Raw genomic sequence first — 15,874 nt, 5'->3', positions numbered from 1 at the left:
GAGAAAGACCCAACTGACTCTCAACGTGGGAAATGTATTCATGTGCTAAAGAGCAGGAATCTAACAGCACTCATGGAAGAGAACTGAAACAAAGGTTAAAAAATGAAGAGCTCCCTCTGCTGAGCTGAATCGGAACAAGAGCAGCTGGGACAGACATCACAGCAAGGAACCCGGACCAATCAGAAAAAAGCCTGTCCACCTGGAGAAACGCACACTGGGCTGATTTTATGTAATTGTTGGATAAAAATGAAAACCCCTTGGCATGTGTAGAGAGGGTTTTGTGCTTTCCAAAACACAAGACGGCTGTGTCCGAGAGTCTGAGAGTTTCCTCCCTCACTCTCACACGGTGACCTGCAGTGACGGGACCTCTGACTCCTACCAGACGCAGCGTCTGACAAGAGGAAGCAGCACAAGAGGAAACAGCAGGTCAGACACACTAAATTCCCCCCCAGGTAGAATGGAACTCTGCTGGTGTGTAAACCTGGGTCTACGTACAGAGAGACACATGTGCAGAGAGGAAGGATGCACCTGCACATGCCACAAGGAAGGATGCCAATGCCATTCCGTCCTTAGGAAACGGTCACAGGGCAGAGGCGGCATTCACCATGGTGACAGACACAGCAGTGGGTATACGGTTGGGGCGCAGAGTACAAGTGTTACTGCATGAAGTGTGAAGTGTTTCCTTCAGCCTTCAGGCACACTAACCTTAAAAAATCAAAACAGTTTAAATAGCATGTGAGGTCAAACAGCTGTGGAAGAGCAAGCCTGGTGTCCCAAACCCCAACTGCCGGGAAGCGTAAGGGTGGAGGGCGGTGAGTATGCCGGTGAGGGTGGAGGTGCAGGGTAGACTGGTCCTCCCATTGTTAGAAGTGAGAAGCAGAGATGAGGAAACACCCAGAGAGACTTACACACACTCCACCTGATCACACACTCCACCTAAAACGCGCGCGCACACACACACACACACACACACACACACTCCACCTGACCACAGGCGCACACACTCCACCTGACCACAGGCGCACACACTCCACCTGACCACAGGCGCGCACTCTCCACCTGACCACAGGCGCGCACACTCTCCACCTGACCACAGGCGCGCACACTCTCCACCTGACCACAGGCGCGCACACTCTCCACCTGACCACAGGCGCGCACACTCCACCTGACCACAGGCGCGCACACTCCACCTGACCACAGGCACACACTCTCCACCTGACCACAGGCGCGCACACTCCACCTGACCACAGGCACACACTCAATCTGCATCCTTAGCGGATCACACTGCTTTACTCTTTCAATGTATTCGAATCATGATGTAGGCTTTGACTGTTCTCAACTCCAGCACAGAAACCTACATACCTCCACAGGAAGTGACCACACGAGGTGACAGGAAGTGGGTGGGGTAAAATCCAAGGAAGGTTTTGAAACACCAGCTTTGTGTTGGCTTTCCCCCCCCCAACCTAAACAAGGTCAAAGGTCAAAAAACATGCTTCTTGCATCAGTTATTGGCCAATGGACGAGCGCATGAAGGAAGTGACTTCACCATCTCTGAACACAGGAGGGAAGTGACCTCACCATCTCTGTGTACATCTTCCAGTCATGCTGTTGTCTAAATCTGCCTGAGATCAGGGCAGCCCAAGGCTCCTGTTCAAAACTACCTCTTACACCACCAAAACTACCTCTTACATAACAGTTGTCACGCAAACACACACACACGTTACTTAAATACTCAAAACAATGACTACTTCAATATTCAAAACAGATGCAAATCAATTTCATTATCTATATTTTGTCAACAGCAAATACCTAGAGGAATTACAGTAAAAAAAAAAAACTTAAATCCATCAGCATGGTTTCTTTTCCTGTGTAATGGCTTTCCAAGGGGGTCCTGTTTGAGAGGGGGGCCTACCTTTTCTGTCCACCCTCTGCTCATCTCTCTCTCCCCCATATCACACTCTCTCTGTTTGACCTCTGCCTCCTCTTCCCTCTCTCCTCTCCACCGGAGAACCACGGACCTCGGAACAAACTGCTTCCTCTCTGCACTTCCTGCGTTGCACCACACAGAGCTGCTGGCTAGTTTCACTCCATATGGTTCAGTACAGCGAGCTCCACACACACACACACACACACACACACACACACACAGTAGGATGAGACTTGCTGTCTGGAACACACAGCCAGAGACGGAGAGACCGAGAGAGAGAGAGAGAGAGAGACGGGCGAGCGGACTCAGCTTTGCTTATGCTCAGGCTTTTAAATGCCACGTTGGCCGTTCAAACCCCAAATTAAAAAACATTTCTGTGCTGATGTCGGCAATGTAGATTTGTTCAAGAGCTTCTCTGGTGCCACTGGAGAGGAAGTGTGACTGTAGATGCAGTGGGCTCAGGCTGCCAGCCTTCCCTCACTACGACAGGAACATTCACAGCTCAGTCTCACATACACGACAACACTGTGACTAACAGATTTGGTCACTTATCAAACACATCGGCAAGCACTGTAATGCCACTTCTACCCAGCCTGCTCTTCACAGTTTTTTAACACTATATTCAAAGTCTTAAACCATGCAAACCACGCAGCGCTTTAGCAGTCGGCCGTGAGCCCCAGGCAGCCCACAACCAGACAGACAGCACTGGGAGAAACATGCAGGAGACCAGGATGTCACCCCAGCCTGGCGAGTGAGCCTGGTTAGTGAGGACTGCAGGACTGGTGCTTAAGGTTCAAGAATAGTACTAAATTACACAAGAGACTGTTCCGAACCCTAACCCTAACATTTCATTTGAACTCAGTGTAAAATGAATCACAGCTGCGATGCCTGTCCTGAAATTACACACACACACACACACACTCTCATGGACATGCACACTCACACAGCCATTCTTAATGGCTCAATAGTCCAGACGTTTCTTGTCCTTGGTTTTGCTGACCTGATCTACAGTTACAGGATATTATCCTATAAAGCCAGCAAAACTGCATTTTAATCAACACAGTAACACAACAAAAGAGTCCCACAATTCAATCATCCATTCAGTCAGTGTAGAGCAAGCATGGCTACCATTAGGAGCATCCAAATATGAATAACCTCATCAACACCTCATCCAACCCCCAACTACCACCACCCCCACCCCCAGTACCTATCTCAGCTCACCAGACGAGCCTCCAGCAGAGAAACGTGGAGCAAACCTGCTTCCTCCTCACTCAGCCATCGTATGTGTGTGTGTTCCTCCTCACCCAGCCATCACGTGTGTGTGTGTTCCTCCTCACTCAGCCATCGTGTGTGTGTGTGTTCCTCCTCACCCAGCCATCACGTGTGTGTGTGTTCCTCCTCACTCAGCCATCGTGTGTGTGCGCGTGTTCCTCTTCACCCAGCCATCGGGCGCACGTGTGTGTGTGTGTCTTCCTCCGAAGCGGAGGCAACATGCTGTGTATGAGTGAGTGTGTGCGTGCGAAGATTCATGCAGTGGCAGTCTGATTTACCACCTGCTTAGAGACAGAATCCACACTCAGTCATTAACAAAGTACAAATAGAAATCACACAGATACATGCAGTCAAGCTTCTCAGGCAAGGAAACATGGTAAAATCTAGATTGTGTGTGTGTGTGTGTGGTGGGGGATGTTTTGAGAGGATGTGGAGGCGGACTCTTAGTCTTACCAACAGCCCAATGCACAAAAAGAGCTCAAGGAGGAGCGTCTCACACACACACACACACACACACACACACACACACACACACACACACACACACACACTTCCTCCACTCAGTCTCCTTCATACACACACACTTCCTCCATACAGTTGCAGAGTTATAAGCTGGTGACAGATACAGTTACTTCATATCCCTCCAAAAACTCCACCCAACACTTATTCAGTCTCACACCCCTACACCAATCCACCCTTCACCACCACCTCCCTACACATCCCTACACCAACCAACCCCTCACTCCACCTACCCTCACACATCCCTACACCAATCCACCAGTCACCTCCACCTACCCTCACACATCCCTATACCAACCCACCAGTCACCTCCACCTACCCTCACACATCCCTATACCAATCCACCAGTCACCTCCACCTACCCTCACACATCCCTATACCAACCCACCCCTCACCACTACCTCATCATTATAAAGCCCTGCTCGAGTAGGGTTACGTGGACACAGCACACAATATTGTATCTGCAATGACAGAACGGAATTCACACACTCACACACACTGATAACAAGATTGTGTTATTTACCACAGCAATACCAGACAAGAGGACAGTAGGATCACTCTAGACACCAGTCTCCCTGTGGAGCCTTTTGAGAGGACATTTAAACAGCAAGCGGCTGCTAATTCTCACCCATCCAGTCAGGACGAGGGAGCATGGGAGGGACAGAAGAGTACAGACATGAACCACTGGCTACCGTACATGTTGTGGCCCAGAGATCAGGAAATGTCTGCTGTATCTCCATCTCAGCTCAATCAGCACTAACACTGGCCAGCCTGCACGTCCCCTCCCACAAACACAGACGCCACTCCTGATGCCTACGTGATAAACTCGGACTTTCATTTTTGAATCTTGTACATTCTTCTCCTGCAATCCTATAAAAGACACAAATATACAATCGAAATCATACTAATTGCTAAGCAAAACAGGGTTCCATATTTTAAAAATTGCAACACAGATTTTCTTATTGTGTATTTCCTAAAGTGTGTGTGTATTTTAAACATGTATTCCATGAAGCATAGGTTCGTCCATATCTGTACAAGTATTTGTGTGCATGTACATGTATAAATGTGTGTGTTGTATGTACATGTGGGGCCTGTTTTTGTATATGTGTACAACAGGGTGTGTAAGAGAATGAGTGTGTGTGTATAAGTGTATAAGAGGTGTGGTATGTATAGCATGTACAGTGCTGCTTGAAAGTCTGTGAACTCCATTGAGTAAATTTAGATTTTTCTGTTTTTCCATGGTTCTCTCATTTTATCACCATCAGTTTTTGTAAATGAAATGTCAGGTTTATGTTAATCGATTCCATTTACGGTATTTTCTGGACTATAGAGCGCACCTCAATATAAGCCGCACCTACCAAGTTTTTTTTTTTTTATGGAAAATGTTGTATAAGCCGCACCGGGCTATAAGCCACATATATTTACTGAACTGAATACAGTGAGTCCCCGCTTAACAACGGGTCTGGTTAACGACGGACCGGAGTTACCACCGACTTTTTATAAAAGGAGCAATGGCAGCACAGTGGAGTGTTGTATACGATAAGCTGAGGCAGCGCAGCCTCCGCTGCAGCCCATCTCGGCAACACAATCGCTCTTTCTCACGCTGTACACACGCACAAGAACATTGTTAGTTTTTTCTATACTGTATTTACAATCAAAGCGTATCTAAATCTAGGGTCACGCTTAATGATGAAAACTGCTTTACGATGGACTTTTCAGTCTCAAATCCTGTCGCTAAGCGGGGACTCACTGTACATTGAACTGATCAGTTTCTGAATGGTTCCTGTAGCATTTCATGTGCGACAGTTTTAGCTTTCAGCCGGTGTTGTGCACAATTCAGACTCCACTTGTTTAATCCGTGCATAAAGACGCTACAGATTATGCATAGAAAACATAAATCGACAATATAAATAAGAGCTAGATTTTAATTATCCATCACAGCAAACAGCACGGCATTATCTCTGTCCAAAGCCACACTGGCTCAAGGCTGTTAATTATTTTAAATAAAATACACACTGACTACAAAGAAACAAGTAATTCTCAGCTATTTATTACATAGGACATCTTGGTTAAACAAAATGATGAATAATAAATAACAATAAACATGGTACTCATGACATGTGCCTCAATATGTTTGTTTTGCTTTCCAATTACTTCAGTTTGCATCAACTCTGAGTTTTTCTTTATGTCTAGATTGGTATACATTAGCTCATTAATGCTGTGACGGAGCTTATGTGACGTTTATGTATAAATGGAGCATCTGTAGCTGCATGTGTGGTATGTTCATTATTTCGCAATAAATGAGCATAATAAATTGATACATCAACTTTTAATACTTTAAGACCCCGTGGACACTCTGTACCACCACAAAATAAAATTTAAAACTATGATTGTGATACCTGAAACACTTTTGCTTCCTGTGATTTAAAGGCTTGAATGAATGAATGTTCAATTTATATAGCACCTTTCAAGATACCCTAGGTCGCTTTACAATTTTAACACGGGTACAATTCTTACACGACCAATCACACACTGGCAAGACGCAGCAGCCAATTGCGCACAGCGTACTCTCTACCGGGATCAACAGCCCCCTGGGGGACTGAATGGGGTACAGAAGGGGAGAGAGGACAGACCCTAGTGACAGAGCACCATCCACCACTGGGCATACAAGCACACACACATTCATGCAAAAACACTCAGACAATTGCTTTTATTGAACAGAGAGACACAGACACACACTCAGAGAGAATTTGTCAGGGACTGGCAATTTACCTAACCTCCATGTTTGTGGGAGGAAACCGGAGATCCCGCAGGAAACCCACACAGACATGTGGAGAACATGGAAACTCCACTCAGATAGGGACTTGAACCCAAGAAGCAAACGTGCTAACCACCAAGCCACCGTGTTGACCAACTTGAATGACATTATTTGGTTTTGAAGCGGTTTGTAGGTCGAATTGTCATGCTGATGTAACAAAGTTGGTGGATTCACCTCACCTTGTTAGTAACGCTAGTGAAATGCCAAATTATGCCGTAACCCTTGAAAACAAATATATCTAGCTTTGGGATTATTAAGGCTAAATTGAGGTTAATGGTTATTGTAACTCTGCTACTCATCGATGCTGTCTTGATGCTGATTCTAAAGCCATGATCAAACGAGACAAGTATAAAACAGAAAAATATGGAATGGCACTTTTAATGAATAGGTAGTGTGACATATGCCATATCATGAAATAGGTACAACGGTGGACGTAGTATGTCTGAGGTTGTAGGCAAACTGCCCAGTCATCTACTGAAATGAAATGAGCCATATTTGTCAATTGTGATTTTTCACCGCAATCGAGATTTGTCCTCTGCATTTACCCATCTGTGCAATTAGAACACGGACACACACACACACACACACACACACACACACACACACACACACACACACACACACGATTACTAGGTGGCTGTGGAACACACATGCCCAGAGCGGTGGGCAGCCCTAGCCCTAGCCCGAGGAGCAGTTGGGGTTAGGTGCCTTGCTCAAGGGCACCTCAGTCATGGCCTCAAGCCTGGGAATTGAAGCCACGACCCTCTGGTCACAAGACCAGTTCCCTACCAAAGGACCATGACTGCCCCACTGTACTGAAAGTACACACTGATTTAACAGTTGAGCAGAACGTACTGCATTGAAATCTAGTGTGTACTGCTTAAGTACGCCATTTTGGATTCAGCCAAAGACCCAATGGCTTAAGAGAAAGAAGATTTGTTCTCTGGATTGGTCAAGTCAAAGTCTGGACCTCAATCCCATAGAAATGTTGTGGCAAGATCTGAAGCAGGCAGTACATGCCTGATGTCCCTCAAACCTCTCTCAACTTAGAGTTCTGCAAGGAGGAGTGGGCAAAAATCCCAAAAAGCAGATGTGAGACACTCGTTTGTGGTTACAGAAGACATTTGGTTGAAGTAATGGCTGCAAAAGGTGCCACAAACTACTAACTAAAAGAGTTCACATACTTTCATACTTTGCAGATGTTTTTGGAGAGAAAAATTACTTTTGTTGAAAAAATGATATATATATTTTTTCTGTGTCCTCCATGTTTGGGTGGTTCACAAACTTTCATTTACATTTACTTTCATGCAGAACTGTATGTGGTGGTTGTGTTTAGGTGTGTGTATGTATTTATATTTGTATCTGTGTGCTGTTTCTGCGAGTCTGTGGTGTGTGTGTGTGGTGTGTGTGCACGTGTTGGGCAAATCAGTCCAGTTCAGCACTCTAACGGCTGTTTACTAAAGAGCCACACCTGTTCCTTCCTTTCTTCAGCACGCCAGTGGCTTTGAAGAAAACCATTGCAGCATTTTACACACACCCACACACACTACATTGCTGCATTGGACACACTCACAGCTCAAAAACAATCACCAAACACTGATACACACTTCTTAAGACTGTCTCAATATAAATTCTCACATGTTTCATAAATGCATACATACACACATACAACTGATACATAAATTATATACATGAAATAGCAATCACAGGGAGAATGAATAACCATGAAATGAATAAATGAATGAATACTCAGAACTACCTCCAAATACAATACAGATATCACTCGAATGGAGATGTAACTGCATCAACAATCACTAAACATCAGCACAACTCAAAACCACAGAAGCTATGGTGAAGAAGACACAGCCCCACACACACACACACACACACACACACATATATATATATCCTCATGGTCCTGGGATGGTCCAGCTCAGCCATGAATCACAAGGATGTGCACTTCAGGACAAAAGAAGCGTGTTTAGCCAAGACAGAACAGAGCTCAAAGCTCAGGTTGCTACAGCAGAGCTAAGTATGATTTTATGTGTAATAAGCATTTGCACCAGGTGTCCAGAGCTGAAGAACAGAGACTGTAGATGAGAAGTGATTGGCTGCCCAGGTTTGGACCGCAAGGAGGCTGCAACAGCACTGTAACACACACACATGCACGCATGGCATCAACGGAAATCCTGAAAGCCTGCAGGTGAGAGTGCATGTGTATGTGTCAGTCTGTGGGTAACTATGTAGGGTGCCAGTGAAGGTGTGTATGTTTGCATGCACGCACACGCACACACACACACACACACACACACTCACAATGCATAAGCACCACCTTTAAAGTATGAGTGTCTGTGTGTACAGATATTAAGCATGTCTACATTATACTGCAGCTACGTCCTATATGCGCGCGCTCACACACACACAAAGTGGATAGCGGTTCCCTGCCTGTTTCCTGTGTGCTGTTCTGCTCTACATCTTGCAGATGGATGAGGTTCTTTTTTTTTTAAACATCCTTTTCCACTGACCTGATTCACCTCTACAAAGCCGACATGTGTTTACAGACCTGCAGCATGTGATGGATGGACTTAGCACTGCAAAGCATCTCCGTACAGCCACAAGACCTTTACTTCACCGTGGTTACAGTGTCTACCACCTTACACAATCAAGTAGAAACTTAGAAATATGCCACCTAATGGCAGAAGACGGATAACACGCTGTCCTTCAGCTCAGCACGGCTCCGACACACACCCAGCCTTGAGAAAGAACAGCACAACAATATTCAAAACTGAAAATCGGACTGTCTGCAGTTTTGTTTTCAGAACATAGTGAAGCTAACCTGCAGCCACCACACACACACACACACACACACACACATCTGTAATGCCTTTTAGAAATACACCAATGAGCAATGGTCTTGGCCTTGAATTACATAGTCAGTGTAAGCAACAATGTTTAAACTCACATTAAACACCAACACTAAGTGGTTTTGTCACCCTGTTCATGTATTTTGAATGACTCCATAATCTGGGTGTTAGCCAGCCCCAACACATCTGTGGACTACGACCAAGCCCATAAGAATCAGATATGTCAGGTATGGGGGACAACACGGTCGCTTTCAGAATAATATGGGTGTACATGTACTGAAAAACTGTACACATCTGTCAAAGCACTAATTCAGTCTCTCAAACATCGTTTTGTACACAACGTTTACATTTAATTAACAAACACATTTATATTCAGTTTACCAACATTTAGCCTAAAACATCCGCAGTAACCACATTTATTCATTTGTAAGACCTAGTATAATAAATCTGGAGCTTTCACCTGTGAATTATATTATATTAAATAAACGTAATACTACATACTACTATCTAAATCATATAAACCTAAAACTACACTTTTATCATCTATGTCGTATAAATTACGTTGACGTTAGGGTTTCGCCACATGCGGTTAACACCTCAAACACTCTGTGATGAGTTCTTATGATTTAACCGCTTCCACACGGCAACCACCAAGTTGAACACCAAATCTTAATCCTTGGGGCAAACTTCTCTAATCTAATGTTCACAGATTAAAACAGAGGGATTATTCGTGGATAACCAATGCGTCTGTCAAACAAAGCCATTCAATTACTTTAAGCGCCTGAGCAGAGGAGACCCCCTCTCGCTCCCGAACTCGGAGGTTCTGGACAGGCAGGACGGTTTCGATACGCCCTCGTCATCATTAATCTTCATAAACGTAACTCTCGATACCCAGGGACCTAAAACACCAGCGCTTAAAACCACCATAAGCTATTTTATGGTTTGATAGGATTTCGAAACGGCAGTTTCGCCGTCCCAAACTGCCAGAACGCGTTTGGACTGGCTGAGTTTACGTCCCAGTTTCATGCCACGTTGGGTCACCGAATTATTGTCGCCTTGAGCGCCACGAACATGAAAGCACGTCTGTTGTCTACACTCTTACACTTAATCAAAGGGGCCCCTTTATTCCTGCCATTAATTAGCATAAAGTTACCCAACTAATAAGGCATCGATGCTGGATACTCACAATAGGCTTGTTTGTCATTACAATCGGGTGTATAGACGCGCGCCCTTGATGTCCCAACTTCTAATGAAAATACGTGTTCAACGCCAAGGAAGGTGTGAAAAAGTTCTTAAATGTCTAAGTAGCGTGATAACGGTCATGTTTAGTAGCCGAGCGTGAGTGAGTTCCTGTACTGCTAAACCAGGTTGTAAAAGGCTAAACAGACCCCCTCCGCCCTGCTCCAAATCGATGATACGAGATAAAACACGTACGGCGATGTGTACGGCCGCTGGGCGACATCCACCACAAACCACCCCAGAGCTGCATGCGTGGAGCCAGCAGGCGGGTTATAAAGTGAAGCGTATCTTGCTTTGGCTGCTGTGAGGGTATGCGATTAATTCACAACACGCCAGACATGGCAGGCTGAAAATGTCTTCAAACATGCACAAATAAGCGGTATGACCGGCGGCGTGTGCTGGTGTCGAGTGGACCAGGCTTCATCAAACACGCGCATCAGTATTTGCAAAAAAAAACATTTCTCAGATTTCGAGAGATTTTTCTCCACAGTCGTGCACGGGAGAAGGAAATGACAGTAAAACTTCGTTACTCACCATTGCCCCAAAAACAGGTCCTCGGTTCGAACACTAAATAGCAAAATGTTTTATTATCTATGAAAGCGGTTCACTAACTATTTCTTCGGACTCGTGTCCGTCGTTTAAAGTGTCTGGTTCTGTTTTTTCACGGGCGGCTCTACGTCACAACGATAAAGTCTGGATTTTTACTCTGAAAGTGGCAAGCGTTGTGGTTACAAGATGGTGTTCTGCGCATGCGCGCAGTCAGGCTCGAAGGCGCGAGTCCCGTGGACTCACTCTGTGCTTGGTACTTGGAACCGCGCGACTCCTCTGTGTAGGCCAACTGGACAGCTGGTAGAATTCATAGCCTATACTAAATCGTTGCTATATATATGCAAATGTGGTTTTATGTAGGTTTGGTTGGCAGTAAAAAACAAAGAAAATAATAATAAATATAGCCCACGTTTTATCTGGCTTGAACAGATTTTATAAAGGGGGCATTGTGTTTGACACGTTTTAAACATGGACAAACTGAAATGTCACCCTACAGCAAACTAACTATAAAACGAAACGAACCAAGAGCTAATAGTATCAGTATCGTTTACAGGGACGTAAGACCAAAGAGCCACGGCAACTTGTAGTATGTTACTGGTATTTTTTCAATGAATCTGCAATGACAGTATATTCAGTTTATGACCATTTAAGTCTTCAAAGAACCACAGAAATCGAGGAGGCGTGTAACACGGAGCAAATGAGTGTTCTAAGTGGTCCAGGAGTTCTAAGTGTTCATTGTAAAATATGCGTACCAGCGCCTAATTTACAGTTCAATAGCTGATGAGCTGTCATGTCAGCCCTTGAAGAGGCACTGTGGTTCCTTTAATGCTTTCTGCTCCGCCACGTCTTAGATCTGCAGGGTGTGGAGCAAGGGGTATAAAAGGCAAGCTGATGTCGTGGGGGGACAACCTGTCATTGCAAGCTGACCAACGATGAACACTGTCGGAGCTTTACAAGCGCTTTCTTTCCAACTCTTATTAGTCGGAGTATGTGGGATTCACAGACACATTTACGGACCCAGGAATACGACACATCAGGTGCTCGCAGCAGAACGTACGCCACGCCATCACTTGCCGACGTATATAATGCGACTGTATCGGAATTTCAAGACCAATCAATCTCGATCAATGGATTATACCGATCAAGAGCGAACAAATCACGCTGATACCGTGAAGAGCGTTATGTCCAAGAGTAAGAGCATTTTCAATTTTTTAACTTTTACAAATTACATTACAAATGTTTTCTTTCACACAAAACTACAACCAGATTGACAGAATTAAGTATTCACTTTTAAGTCTATTTATATATTTTTAAATATCACGTACGATATCCAAATAGCCTCTCAATATTGCGGTAAAATGCGAAAATCTGTGATGTGCATCGGCTATTGTTTTGCGGCGCAGTGGTACCTGGCTGTCAAATCTCCGCGCCAGACGCCCACAGATGCGGCCAATCAACATTTGAGTAGTGCGCGAATACGCGTGGAGACGGATCAGTGGGCCCCGGGAGCGCGTGCTTTCAGTCTGTAGTGCAAAGAATCGGCCCTGTTCTTCTGAACATAGTGATGTGGATTGGACAACTTGCCAGACATCCCTATACAAATCATTTGTTAACTCAAATCAACATCTCGGGTCACTTCTTTTCACACCCATACCCTGATTAGATTAGCTGTCCGTGTCTTTGCTAGGCGGGTCTGAACATAACGGCTGCGGTGCTCCCCGCGCGGGGGTGATTTAACATCGCCGCTAGGTGAGAAAGTTGAAGCCTGTTTGTTTGAAGAGGATATGCGGAAGGCAAGCAAGCATCAACGGATGTGTTAAATGATTGGTTTCGATCCGGTGTTTGTTTTGAGAGGATTACGAAGAGCCTTGGCAAACAGAAAAGATCAGTTTATTATCAAACCAGCCGACATATTTAGACCGGTGCCTATACTTTTGGTAGTTGCTGCCTGTTAATCAAAAACAAAATTGGAATCTAATCTAATGTGCTGAGGAGGCAACCCACGCCCTTAATCATCAGTATCTAATCAGCTTTCTTTAGAACTGCAGACAACATACTGAAACTAAGTGCACGTTACAAGATCTGGCCTAGCATAATATGCTTAATAATATAATCCGACTCATTTGCAGTTTGAAAATCGTGGGTGTTAATAAACGTCATTAGACGTCAGTATTTCAGGTGAACATCATCCACTCATGCAGCTCAACAGAAATGTAAATTTTTTTGTTGCGTTATTCTTACAATTTTCATGTAACTTATTTAATTTGTATCTGTTTTTGTACCTTAATGTATTTGGTCAGTTTGCTCAATAAGTTCTGTTTTGTTGTTCTCTAGGTTTGACCTATCAAGACAGACGCTGGGTCACAAACTTTGACCTCTCATCCTTGCTGTTAGACCCTCACATTCAAGCTGCTGAACTGAGGATCCGTGTTCCTCCAGTAAGCGGTCGTGCCAACAGCACTGTAGAGATTAGGCATCAGCAGGTAGAACCGTGTCTCCGGCACAGCGTCTGCCTACAGGACCAGTCCATGGGTATTCTCCCACAATCCTCTATGGTGAGCTCATCCAATCACTGGAGGGTGTATAACATCACCTCGTTCCTGTTAAGCTGGTTGGCACAGGTACACACACAAGGGAAGGCAAGGTTTCCAAAGAAGCACAGTCAGCTGCATTTGCCTGCTCACGCGAATTCCAACGGCACGCGCGGGCACCCTGATGGCACACGTGGGCACCCTGATGGCACACATAACCACCCTGACAGCACAAACGGGCCCCTTGCGAGCACACATAGGCATCCCGAAAGCATGAGAGTTAATCAGAGTCGGGCCCACCGAGCCCTGTTGGTCGTTTTCTCCCACACAAGTTCAAAAGAGGGTACTCAGCACAGGGCCAGTCTTCTGCACACAGCCGAGCGCTCCAAGTTTCTGCTGCCTCCAGACAGCAAAGTGCTGTGGAGGGTGAAGAGGCAGAGACGCAGCCGGCAGGGACGCACAAGCCAACCTGGGAAACTCCCAGAGGCCCTGCAGTCCAAGAACGAGAAGACAAACCTCTGCAGGAGGGTGGATATGCATGTGGACTTCACCCAGATAGGATGGGGATCCTGGATCATATTTCCTAAGAAGTACAATGCCTACCGCTGTGAGGGCACCTGTCCCGCTCCTCTAGGGGAGGAGTTTCACCCCACAAATCATGCATACATGCAGGTTAGTACTGCTCACACACATATATATATATATATATATATATATATATATATATATATATATATATAGATATATATATATATATATATATATATAGATATGCTTGCTTAGCTGATTAAGTTTTTTAAATAAATAGCATTTAGACTGAACTGAAAGTGTATTAAAAGCAATGTTTACACTTTAAAGTGCAATATATGTCAAAGTGAATGATGTCTTATGTTCTAGAGTCTAAAAATGTGCTAAAGTGTGTGATGTCTCCTGTTCTAGAGCCTGCTGGAGCACCACCACCCGGGCAGAGTCCCGTCGCCTTGCTGCGCCCCCATCAGGACCAGTCCCCTCAGCATGCTCTACTACGAGAGTGGAGAGATGCTAGTCAGTCACCATGAGGATATGGTGGTGGAGGAGTGCGGGTGCCAGTGACACTCATGCAACCGTGGCAGCCCACACTTCAAGACTGAACATATCTTCCACCAAAGACCTTCCTGTTTTCAAAAGTACAGGGCTTGACAAATCAGCATTCTCCAAGACCCCTGCAAGAACACTGCGGATGGCACACAGAACAGTTGCATGGTGACTAGGAGTCTATAACTAAATGCTGAAACTCCGAATGAATTAAGCAGACATCTTTGTCAAGCAGTGCTGTATCCGCATTAGCCTGGTATGCACTCCCAACAAGGACTAGTCAAAGAGACTGAAGAGTTTGTGCACGTGTCGTCTGTGATGGGAGTACATGGAAATGAGCCAGCAAACAGGAGACAGACAGAGAGAGAGAGAGAGAGACAGAGAGAGCGAGAGAGAGTGATGTGGTGGCCAGTCCAAAGATTGGAGAGGAGTACTGATATAAGAATGTAGCAAAAATGTATGCTTGACTTGATGAAACACTTCAATGATTACAGTGCTCTCTAATCTCTAGTAGCCATGTAAAATCCTCAGAAAAGGAGAAGCATCTCCACCTGAGCTCCTCTACAAACAGAATGTGTCATGTTTAATTATAGACCCCTTAGGGTTCCCAAGCACTGTGTTTACATTTAAAATACGCCATCTGGTGTGGTAATGTAAATATTTATTGTAAATAATAGGTAAATAAAGTTAAAATATTTATGTTAATATTATTTATGATTCTTTTATTACCCATCAGTAAAAAAAAGATGAAACCATCAGTAAAATGTTTTTCCTTGAACAAATAAATTTCTATAAACGATTTTTTTTATTCAGATGGAGCAGGGAGGTGCATGGGGGTGTATGGGGTGGGCATTGCACAAGGCAAGCAAAAAAAATTTTTCTTTAACTTGTGCCATTATCTCTGAACCAATCATAAGCTGTTCAGTGTAGAGCCATTTACTTACAGTATTTCTGATTGATTCACTTTTACAAGTTTAAACTCACATCTGGATGATTTATTGCTTGATGTTTCTGACTTTTAATATTTTATTAGGAATTTCTTTAGCAGTTAGTCATAAACTATGCTGGCTAATCTCTGTCA

General features: G+C 44.6%; 2 protein-coding genes across 10 annotated transcripts in view; one reads left to right on the top strand and one right to left on the bottom strand.

Annotated features, from left to right (window-relative positions):
* Window positions 1–11,327, bottom strand: part of pald1a (phosphatase domain containing paladin 1a) — a 44,754-nt gene extending 33,427 nt beyond the window's left edge. Inside the window, exon 1 of one of the 7 annotated variants that reach the window (XM_077000534.1) lies at window positions 11,174–11,327. The gene's annotated coding sequence lies outside the window, so the exon portion shown is untranslated. Of the gene's footprint in view, window positions 1–1,912; window positions 2,415–3,134; window positions 3,557–10,586; window positions 10,744–11,173 lie in introns of those variants that run through there. The other 6 variants (XM_077000538.1, XM_077000537.1, XM_077000539.1 and 3 more) reach the window with 6 other exon arrangements.
* ndr2 (nodal-related 2) lies at window positions 10,657–15,462 on the top strand. 3 transcript variants are annotated; one of them, XM_077000545.1, is made up of 4 exons: window positions 10,657–10,948; window positions 12,170–12,379; window positions 13,523–14,391; window positions 14,659–15,462. In XM_077000545.1, the coding sequence occupies exons 2-4, from the start codon at window positions 12,274–12,276 to the stop codon at window positions 14,809–14,811; spliced, it is 1,128 nt and encodes a 375-aa protein (XP_076856660.1). In that variant the 5' UTR covers window positions 10,657–10,948; window positions 12,170–12,273; the 3' UTR covers window positions 14,812–15,462. The 3 variants fall into 3 exon arrangements, with proteins under 3 accessions (XP_076856660.1, XP_076856659.1, XP_076856658.1); XM_077000544.1 differs by lacking the exon at window positions 10,657–10,948 and adding an exon at window positions 11,360–11,488; XM_077000543.1 differs by lacking the exon at window positions 10,657–10,948 and having other exon boundaries at window positions 11,563–12,379.
* The last annotated feature ends 412 nt before the right edge of the window (window positions 15,463–15,874 follow it).

The sequence above is a fragment of the Brachyhypopomus gauderio genome, chromosome 3, assembly GCF_052324685.1.
Source record: "Brachyhypopomus gauderio isolate BG-103 chromosome 3, BGAUD_0.2, whole genome shotgun sequence".
Taxonomy (NCBI): domain Eukaryota; kingdom Metazoa; phylum Chordata; class Actinopteri; order Gymnotiformes; family Hypopomidae; genus Brachyhypopomus; species Brachyhypopomus gauderio.
The sequence above is the reverse complement of the archived record's forward strand: the minus strand, read 5'-3'. Positions and strand labels throughout refer to the sequence as shown.

Coding starts and splice junctions, on each gene's coding strand:
- ndr2 (XM_077000543.1), top strand. CDS start 12,121: ATGAACACTGTCGGAGCTTTACAAGCGCTTTCTTTCCAACTCTTATTA. Junction 12,380..13,522: donor GAAGAGCGTTATGTCCAAGA/GTAAGAGCATTT, acceptor GTTGTTCTCTAG/GTTTGACCTATCAAGACAGA. Junction 14,392..14,658: donor CAAATCATGCATACATGCAG/GTTAGTACTGCT, acceptor CTCCTGTTCTAG/AGCCTGCTGGAGCACCACCA.